The sequence below is a fragment of the Opisthocomus hoazin genome, chromosome 3 (genome assembly GCF_030867145.1).
Source record: "Opisthocomus hoazin isolate bOpiHoa1 chromosome 3, bOpiHoa1.hap1, whole genome shotgun sequence".
NCBI classification, from domain to species: domain Eukaryota; kingdom Metazoa; phylum Chordata; class Aves; order Opisthocomiformes; family Opisthocomidae; genus Opisthocomus; species Opisthocomus hoazin.
Window position 1 is genome coordinate 57,253,676 of NC_134416.1, and position 10,109 is coordinate 57,263,784.

General features: G+C 47.6%; 1 protein-coding gene across 2 annotated transcripts; it reads left to right on the forward strand.

The window, feature by feature from the left end:
* Positions 1 to 349: 349 nt before the first annotated feature.
* TGIF1 (TGFB induced factor homeobox 1) lies at positions 350 to 9,745 on the forward strand. 2 transcript variants are annotated; one of them, XM_075416405.1, is made up of 3 exons: positions 350 to 632; positions 7,062 to 7,288; positions 8,684 to 9,745. In XM_075416405.1, the coding sequence occupies exons 1-3, from the start codon at positions 617 to 619 to the stop codon at positions 9,248 to 9,250; spliced, it is 810 nt and encodes a 269-aa protein (XP_075272520.1). In that variant the 5' UTR covers positions 350 to 616; the 3' UTR covers positions 9,251 to 9,745. The 2 variants fall into 2 exon arrangements, with proteins under 2 accessions (XP_075272520.1, XP_009929730.1); XM_009931428.2 differs by lacking the exon at positions 350 to 632 and adding an exon at positions 1,248 to 2,273.
* The last annotated feature ends 364 nt before the right edge of the window (positions 9,746 to 10,109 follow it).

Below are 10,109 nucleotides of genomic sequence, written 5' to 3' on the forward strand. Positions count from 1 at the left end.
AAGGAGCGGGTGGTTCATCCGGCAGCAACAGGAGGAGGCTAGTCGAGGGCAGCTGTCAAAATTCCCCCCTCTCCCCCCCCGCTCCCTTCTCCTTCCAGTTTAATGATCAAACGTCTGCCTGGAAGAAAGGCGAGGGAGCGGGAGGTTCCCCCCGCCGCCGCTGTTGTGTGTGAGTGAGCGAGCGGGTACGGGCGGACACCCCCACCCCCCCACCGGCCCGGCCCTCCCCTCCCGGCCGCTGTGGCTCTGTCAGACGGGAGGGGAGGAGGAGGAGTAGGAGGAGGAGGAGGCAGCGCGGCGGGAGCGAGCGGCAGTGCCGCGCTCGGTTACTCTCCCGTAGTCGCTGCGGGGAGGCGGGGGCGGCGGGCGCTGCGTACCTTTCCCTCCCCTGCCCTCCCTCACTTCAGCAACCCGGGGCCGCCGCCGGCGGGAGGGAACAAAGGGAAGGAGGCAGAGCGCTGGACCCGCGCTCCGCGGTGCTGCTGCTTCGTCCTCCTCCTCCTCCTCCCCCTCTTTGCCGAGTTCCACGGGGGAGCAGCGTCCGGCAAAGGGAGAGGAGCTTGTGTCGGCGTGCGGGGCGTCCGGCGGCAGCGGCGGCTCGGTCCTCGTGGTCGAGATGAAAAGTAAAAAAGGTAGTTGGGACGGGGCGTGCTGGGCGCTGGGAGAGAGCGGGGTGCCCTGCGCCTCGCCTTCCCCCGGGGGAGCGGCTTGGGGGGAGCGGGGGGCTGTTGCTGAGCCGGACGGAGTCTGTTTTCCGTGTCTCCTCGCCCCTTTTCTCCCCGGTGTCGTGTCCCCCCCCCGGGCTCCCGTGGAAGATGGCCGTGGACGCTCCGCTCCCAGACAAAACACGCGGGGCTGTTGTCTGGAGGCGGCCGCCGCTCCGCGCCGCTGGCTCCCTGTCAGAAACATGCCCGGCCGCCCGCCTTGTGCCCCGCCAAGTTGTGTTTTCGCTCCCTCCGCCGAGCCGCTTCCCCCTGCCCTCCCGTAAAACGATTTTTTTTGTTGTCGCTTTCCCGCACCGAGCCCCGCCGTCCCGGTAAGGGGGGGGGGGGGGGGAAGCGGGGCGGCCCGTACCCCCACACCCTCGTGACCGCCTGGCAGCGCTTTGTTGGCGGCAGCGTGGGGGGGGGCCGGGGGTCCTGGCCGGAGGGGCTGGCACCCCCTCTGAGGCCGCCTGGTCCTTCCCTTTCTTCTGTCCCTTCAAACGGGGACGGGGGGGGGAAAGTATAAAAGTTTCGACAGTTAGGGTTACAAGGAGACTTCTTTTTCCCCCCCGAAAAATAAGGCTCTTTGGGTTTTCTTTGTGTTGATTTACAGACAAACTTTACAGTTGGAGGATTGTTACTCTTCGCGCGTGTGGGGCTTTAAGTGCCTGTAAGTTAGAGCTTGGCCACAAAGACGCGGAACGTGCTTTCGGAGTTGGCAGGTCTGCGCTGGCTGGAAAGAAGTTCACAGCAAAGCAGGATCTTTTCGGTCGCGATTTACCAGCCCGTAGTGTGGATGAGGGGTGTTTCGCGTTCAAAGACCATTAAATGACCGAAAGTGGAGGGTTAGAGGGGAGCAGTGCGCATGTTCAGTACTCCAGAGTTGCGCTGTTTTCCCCCGCTGCGCATTCCTGCGGTTCCGTAGTGGAGCCGCCCCGCGCGTTGTGCGGGCGCACCCGTGGGGCAGTCAGCGCCCGTGTCGGCCGTGAAGCCGCGGGGTGCCCGACGCGCCCTGCGCCCCGGGAAGCGGCTTCGGAGGTGCCGCTCGCCCAAGGGGAGCTGGCACCATGGGCGCCCGGCCGCCCAGGCGAAGTTCGAGCCCTGGGCAGGGCGGTGTGTGGCGGCGGAGCGCTCCGCGTCCCTGCCCGGAGCGAAACGCTTTGCTCCCCTTGGGCTGGCTGAGGTTCTGAACCTTATAGCTAGCAGGCCTGGTTTGTCTCTTTTCCTTTTTTTTCCTTACGGTTTCGCTGAATTACTTTAGTGCAGTTATTTTTAGGACATTCCTATGCTCCCTGTTTGCACAGCGGTGGTGAGCTGGTTTCCTGTCTGCTGTTGCTTCCATTGTTCAGACTCCTCTCCCCGAGGGCAGCTGCCGGTTGGTGAAATACCAGACTCCCCGCACTTTCAACTGTTGTTCTTGCCACCCCCGGAATAAGCGCGTGTGAAAAGCGCTGACGTGGTTTCTAGGTATGCCTGTGCAGGGCTTTGTGTGTGTGTGAGGGGCAGCGAGGGGAAGGAGCTGCTGCGAGGATTGCGAGTCCTGGGCCGGAACAATGGAAACAATGAAAGGTGACAGGCGGGAGGGAGGACTTTGGAGAGGGGCCGGGGGCTCGCGTGGTAGAAATTAAAAGGTGAGGAGACAAAGACGGAAACTTTTAAAAAGATGTTAGGGCTAGGGTGCCTTTGTTTTACTGAAGGTTGGGCTTGTAGTTATTTGTGACCTCCTGGCATTTGAGGCTCATTGAAGAAGTTTCAAAGGGTGACTTTGTTACAGATTTCTTGCTTGCACTCCTAGAAAAATCCCGTTTAAAGAAAAAAAAACTTATAGCGTAGCCAAGTCTGGCCGCTTTAGAAGCGATAGACCTCAAGCTGTGAAATGCAGAGGAAAACAAATAAACTGGTTCCTCAATTATGAAACCTATTCAGAGGAAAAAGTTTTGGTTTTTAACTGTGGAAATTCGCTTCTGCATCCTTGTAGTTCTTGGTTACTTATGAATAGTTTTAAACTAATTTATTTTATTGTTGATTTTTAAGTTCGTGTTAAATTTTAGTGAGGTTTTTTGTGTCTTGGGTTTTTTTTGGTTGGTGTTTGGTGAGGATTTTTTTGGTGTTTGGTTGTTGTTGTTTTTTGGGGGTTTTTTGGTTGGGTTTTTTTTTTTTTTTTTCCTAACAGGCTGTGGGTTAAAACGCCAAGGACTCTTCTGTGGATACTTTCGTTGACGAATACCGTGATCGCAATCACACTGAACGTATTCGGCTTGTTAACTGGCTGATTTAGAATACAGTCTCGCAAAGACACAGGCATGTGCTCAAGTTTATACACGTGAGGAATCCTACTGAACTCGGTTACAGCAGAATCGGGGCCTGAGATAGGAACTGGTTTCTGTCTATCTGTGCTCATTAAAAACCCCGGCTTAGGAAGTTCAGAGAACCCTAAGGGGATTGGAAGTTTTCCTGAAGGTGATTTTTGTCCATCCCCTCTCTGGAGGGCAGAGATTGTTCCTTGTGGTATACTTTGTCCTGTTTTGAGTAACAGTTGGCTTCTGCCACTTCCTCTGTGAAGCTCTTCCTCGACACCATGGGGTGGTTGGTTTGTTTCCTAGTACTCAGCCTAAATTTTTCATTTGCTTAACTTCCATTTCTTTTGTCTCAGCCTGTCTAAATATTTTGTCCTCCCCCTCAGAGTATTTCAGCATGCCTTCTTAAGTAGCAGTAGTTTATTTTGAACTCAACTTTAGTCATCGCTGTACTCAAGTTGTTTCAAGCTGTTAATGGTTGGGTGTTGAGCCTAGACTCTGAGGATCCTAGGTGTAATCTTCCCTGAGCTGGTTACTGGAGGACCTGTAAAGTCTTTGGGCTGTGACACGATGCAACAGTGCTTTCAGTCATGTATATGACTTGAGCTGGGAAGCCAGGAGGATAAGGTAATTTATAAAGAAGGGGTGCTGATCATGTAGTTCTTAGATCCTTAATGGCGTGGATGGCTCATCTGAGCAGCGATGGTGGGAGTGGAGAATTTGGATTTTGTACTGTTTCTCAGACCTCTCCGCAAGTGAACTCGTGCTGCTTCAGTTTAGTCCTGTAAAAGCAGTTTTTCTGTTTCTGTTAAAGGTATTTAGGAGGAGACCTAAAATAACCTGGCGCTAGCCTGCTTTTCAGACGGAATAAATGAGTAGGTCAGCTGGGGGTACTCCTCGTGTCCACAAGCCTTTATTCCGGGCGTAAATAACAGTAAGCCAATGGTCCGGTCGTGGAGCCTCGCCAGGCGGCTTTTCAGTTGGGCCCTGTTAAAACAGGAAACCAGCAGCGAATAGCCTGATTACTAACAAGACGGAAAAACAAAGCTGGGTTGTAATCAGCAGGAATGCTTTAGTGAAAACAGAGCCTTGACAGCAACAACGTGGCTCCTGCTCTAGTAAAAAATATCAGCTGGGGCAGTGCGAGATTTCTAGCCGTGACTTCCTGTTGCTGCGCGCTCTGTGCCACGCCGGAGGGATCTGCCACAGGTTCAGAGGGCTGATCGTCTACTTAAATGAGAAGTTGTACTACGCTGGGTTTCCTGCTGCACCCAGACCTGCTTTGTGTCACTAACTTACTGTGTCAATTGACAGGACGCTCGAAGCGAGCGGGTCAAAGGGCAGGCTCTGCTGTTGACTCATTTCTTGCTAGGTAGGTTACGGTTAGTCAGATGGCAACTTTTACTTTAGCAAAAGATCGTGCTTGCAAAATAGAGAAACGCTTTTATGCTGCTGGCTTTCAGACAGTATTTTGTCACTTTGGAGGGGGCGTGTGTGAAAAAGAGCAACAGTTCCAGAAGTTGTTTTGCTGTCAAGCCATTTTTATCAAATTCAGAGAGGCTCCTGTGGACTCTTTTGGCTGTGTGTTAGATCTTGGGGAGGTTACTCCAGACGGGGTGGTGTGCGTCTGGAGCACTTACTGTTATGCCACGTGAATACGGCTCGCAAACCATTAGACACCTAGCTTTCTCGTGGGAGTAGGTTCTTTGGCTTCTCTTCCCTCTTACTTCCAGCCCTCGCTGTTTGCCTCTGACTGTTTTCCAAGGTCCTCTGTCTTGCTGCCTATTATACTTAAAAACAAACAAAAAACCCAACCCACTGAAGTGCTGCAACACTTCTGGTTTCTGACAAACAAGAGCAGTGCACTTGAAAACATCGTCTGAAGAGCGTAGGCTAGTTCTAGCTATTTTTTAAATTCAGTTTGAAAGGGATGAGCTGCTTTGCAGAGCCGTGGTGTGGTCCGCGCAGGATCTTTGTTCCAAGAAGTGCCCCTCGTGGCTCCAGGAGTCCATTGTGCAAGACATGTTCTCAGGTTAGGTTGCAAGCGTGACAGCACTTTCTGTAAAGCTGTGACAAACACAAAGCAGTTTGCTCTGAATCATTTTAAAGCAAAGCTGACATAGTTTCTACGTGAATTAAGAACTTGTTTACATAATTTGGAGTTTATCTTGCATTGGCTATTTAAATATTGTCCTATTGTTCCTGTTCTGTGACTGGATAATTTATGTAGCCTAATCATCACAGGAAAAATTTGGTATGTCAGTTTGGTGTTTGTCGATTCCATAAAGCAGCAATTGGGAGAAGGAAAACAATACTAAGTAAGTTACTGAAGTAACTGTGCCAGACAAATTGCAGTTGATCATCCTGCTGGGAATGCTTCCATGTCAAAAATAGGCATTGAGATTTGGATAACTTAAACTAAATTTAAGGATGTTGGAGCTACTCATAAATAGAGGAATGAAAGAATAATTTACTGTGTCAGCTTTGGCTAAAGTTTGAAAGTGTGGGGAAGGGTACTCCTCTGCTTCCCCCCCCTCCCCAGTACTAAGGAAAACTTGCGCACACACAGCCACCTTTTTTTTTTTTCTTTCTTTCTTTCTGTGTTGTGGATTTTTTTTTTCTAAAGGACATAATTCCTTCTGTTTCTTTACTTACAGATGTAACTATGGCTTTATATAGTTTTGTGCTTGCATGAGCACACTTCCTGTATTTTAGGGCTGACTTTGTCTCCTTAAACAGACTTTAAGGTTTTCAGTCTTGATGTTGTGAATGAGCAAGTTTCTTCCCCCCCCCCCCCCCATCTAAGTTCAAAACACAGAAAGATTAAGGGCTTGATTTCCTTCTGTAGTTTCTAGAAAATGCTTCTGAAAGCCGCATAATTTCACTTGAAATTAGTATTCTGCTAGTTGAAAATGAGTGGTCTCTTATTTGAATTTGTATGTAGTTTGTCAGATTCCTAAAATTTCCGGTGAGTATTTAAACCATGGTTTTCTTTGTATTTTACAGAACCACTTGTTTCCTCAGTGACTTGTATATCCTACCAAAGGAGTAGAATTTTGTAGTCTTCCTAACAATTGAATACTACTTTGTTTGTTTTGTTTGCATACCATAGCTTCATGTTCTAGTAGTGTAATGTATATATAAAGGGATAATCAAATTTTGAAATCCGTTCCTTCCCTGGTGCTGGAGGAAAAAGGTATGCAGCTAACTTGTAAATCTGGAGCCTTTGTAGTAAGTGTAGCACAGAACACACATTTCTACAGATTAAAATATGAGGTAAAACCCATGAAGTTGAAAAACTAATTGGGATTCAAAGTGGTACACTTAAACAAACCTACCCAAACATTAAATGATTGTGGTCCTTCGATACCGAAGTGCAATTAAATTAAAGAAGTCCATCTTCTGATAAACTGGTGGACTCTTAGGCACCTGGTTTCTTCTCCTGCACGTTTCTTTTCCTTCCTAAGTGAACATCCACTCGGGGGTGGGGGCAGGTACAATTTTTCCCTTTCTTATTTTCTTGTTCCATTAGTTTTTATTGATAGATCTGGAATGAGCTATTACTTTATAAAATCTACAAGCTGTCTCTCCCAGGAGGGAAGCATAAGCATGCTAAGAAGTAATTAAATAACCAATTACTTGAGTTGGGTGTTTTTAAGTTCTTGCTTACTGACCTTTTGCCCAGCTGCTGAATAGTTATCCTTGAAGAAAAGTGTTGGATGCATACCACAGCAAGCAAATTTGGACAATATTGGCATTAGATAGAAGCTCTCTGATAACATGCAGCAGATAAAAGGTTGCCAGGGGAACAAGAAAATGAGGGTTTGCAGAGAAGAATTCCCCTAGGAACACATCATTGGTGCTACTTTTTGTTCAGCTGACAGAAAAGCTACAGCTTGACAGGTTAACGCTACAGGACGAATCCTCTGTATAGGAGGCTATACCGTGATTCATAGTAAAGACAGTTAATGTCGTAAAGAGTGTCTGAACCATAGCATGCTGGAGCCGAGTAGTTTGCGGATTTAGGAGGCTGATTGTTCTTGTCTGCTTATTGTTGTAGGTGTAGTTGCAATATCGGGCAGTGAAACGGAGGATGATGACACTATGGATGTCCCACTGGATCTTTCCTCATCTGCTGGTTCAGGCAAACGGAGGAGACGTGGCAACCTGCCCAAGGAATCCGTGCAGATTCTTCGGGACTGGCTATATGAGCACCGATACAATGCTTATCCTTCAGAGCAAGAAAAAGCACTGTTATCCCGACAAACACACCTTTCCACACTACAGGTATTAAAAAAAGCAGTTCTTACTTTAAAAGGAGCTGTTTTCTGTTTTCTTCTTAGTTTACCTGTGGTCTAGTCACCGATACAAATGTTTACACTGCGTGTGAGATTTTCCTCTTTTATTGTTACTCACTCTGCTTCTGACAGCACTTGTAAGGAGAAATAGAAATGAATTGTGTGTTGTGATGATCTTTGTTGGGGATGAGATTACTTCTCTGGGAGAACAGACAGTCATGAATTTGAGCATGCATGCTAATTTTTGCAGAATTGGTCCCCAAAAGACATAAAGTGTCTATGTAAGGTAATTTATTGGGAGAAGAAGGTATTTATTTGTCAACAGAGGTTTTATGGTGATAAGAGATGCTGCTTAACATGTAACTCTTCTAAAGCTGCAACTCAAGGCTCGTTCCTGTAGAACATACACGTGTATAGGGTTGGACTAGATGACCCACAGAGGTCCCTTCCAACCCCTAGTATTCTGTGATTCTGTGATTCTGTATAACGATGTGTATGATGACTTCCATTAAGATCAGTGGAACGACCTGTATGGGATAGAGCTACTCAAGTGTGTTAGTATAGGTATGGTGAGGCTTTTGTGTGGTTAGTTTGGATTCTCACCCCGGGATACCGCTGGCAGCTGCGAGGTCACTTGGATGCACCGTGCTCGTCTCCTGTGATCGTCTTTGGCGGAATAGCTATTGGCAACCGCTGCTTTCCACCTCGTGGGAAGGTGGCTGCGTGAGAACTTGGGGTAAACCCTGGTTTGGGTTTGAGAGGCGCTAAATACAGAGCTTGACTTCCGGGCTTTATTTTTCCAGATTAATTCGTTGGTACAAATTTTGTAATTGGCCGTAAAGTAAACTTTCCTTAATGTAACATCATAAGGAAAAGCTCCTTTATGTAGTAAACAGAAAAAAGACGTTAAACTATAAACTATCCTGTATCACCCAGGAAACTGGTTTGATATTTAAACAAGGACAAACTTAAATGAGGTAATTCATGTTATGTCTGTCGACACAGTCAGTTGAACAAGGAAAATCAGTAACGATTTGTGGGAGGAGTGGCTCTCTTCAGAGAGAAAAGGTTTTCCTGTTGTTAATTAACCTAAGCGTTGGGAACAATAGCTAATAGGTTAATGTGTGTGCACAGAGTTAAAAGCTAAACCCCTCGGCTGGGGCTAGCAGTCTTCAGATGTCCCGGGGCTTTCTGTAACAGGAGTGGGGAGCCGGGACAAGGGAAGGGCCTTCGCCAGGCCTGTCAGAACTTGTCAGCAGGTCTCTCTTTTGTTCTGCAGTTAAGGAAACTGCTTGGAGGGATTCATTAATCTAACCCAACGACTCTAATGGCACATAGTTGGAAATGAATGAAGGTAGAAGTTAAGATGTCATTATATTCCCAGGTCTGCAACTGGTTTATCAATGCACGCCGCAGGCTTTTACCTGACATGCTGAGGAAGGATGGCAAAGACCCAAACCAGTTCACCATCTCGCGGCGAGGGACCAAGCTTCCCGAGGGCGGCCTGGTGGAGTCTTCCATCAGCACCAAGAGCTACATTCCCCTGCTGGAGGAGACCGCCTTCCTGCCCGCCGCCGTGCCACTCGGCAAGACTGTGTCCTCGTCCAAGCCGGCATCCCCAGGATCGGTCCTGGCTCGGCCGTCGGTGATTTGCCACACGACTGTGACAGCGTTGAAAGACACCCCTTTCCACTTTTGCCAGCCGGCTGATGTAGGCCAGACCACGGACCTGCAGCAGCCTCCGGCCAACGGCCTCACAGACAGCTCCCTCTGCTACCACGAGGACGCATCTAAACTGGGACCTGGTGCAAATGCACAGAGTGGGCTCTTTAACACTCCTCCTCCAACCCCACCAGACCTTAACCAGGATTTTAGTGGATTTCAGCTGCTGGTGGATGTTGCACTCAAAAGGGCGGCAGAGATGGAGTTGCAGGCGAAACTTATGGCCTGAATCCCCTTTCTTCTCCTTCCCCGTTTTGTTTTTCCAGGCAGGGATCTAACAGCTGTGTGGTTATTGCCACCCACAAGATATCAAAAGACTTCACTGCATTATTATTATTTTTTTTTATTAATCTTATTTGCACAAGGGATTGCTGAAATGAAGCTTCCTGTCACTGAGATGGTCTTCAGTGGAATATGGTCATTCCAAGAATTACAAACTTAAAGCTACTGTAGAAAGAAAGGATTGTGTGTCGGGGTTTTTTTTTTAATGTTTTCTTTGTAGGTTTTTTCATAATGTGAGATGGTTCCCAAGATCATGTGATTTGTTTTTGTTTCTTTCAGACTGTGCAATATCTAGTAATGATGTAGAGTCTTCTTATCATTCCCATGCGGAACAGAATATACTGACACACTGTCTAAAATAAATTTTCAATTTTTTTAACAATACGAACTTTGGATGATTATGCTTTTTTCCCATAATGTAATAAAATATTTTCTTTAAAAATGGATGCATACAGAGTATTTTGTTGAATACGAGCTTTGCAGAAAACACTGCTTTATTCTTGAAATAAATGGAAGTGAGAAATGTTTTTGAGCGCATACTGACTTTGTTTGGTTTAGAGAGCTGCGCTAGCAGAGCAGGTCTTAACCAGGCGTTTGAAGGAATGCTGAAAAGTGGGCCGGAAGTACCTGACCGTGTTCTGCTATGTTGAAATTTTTTTAAAGGGGCCAAAGGGAGTTATGTAGGCAACTCTGATTAAATTTCAAGGGGGTATCTTAGGCCCCTCTAAGAGTTCTGGCTTTTGGCTCCTAGAAATACTTCAGGGCTGGAAGGTGCAACAGCCCATGGGGAAGTTCTGAAGGTGAAA

Coding starts and splice junctions, on each gene's coding strand:
- TGIF1 (XM_075416405.1), top strand. Junction 7,289..8,683: donor CACACCTTTCCACACTACAG/GTATTAAAAAAA, acceptor TTATATTCCCAG/GTCTGCAACTGGTTTATCAA.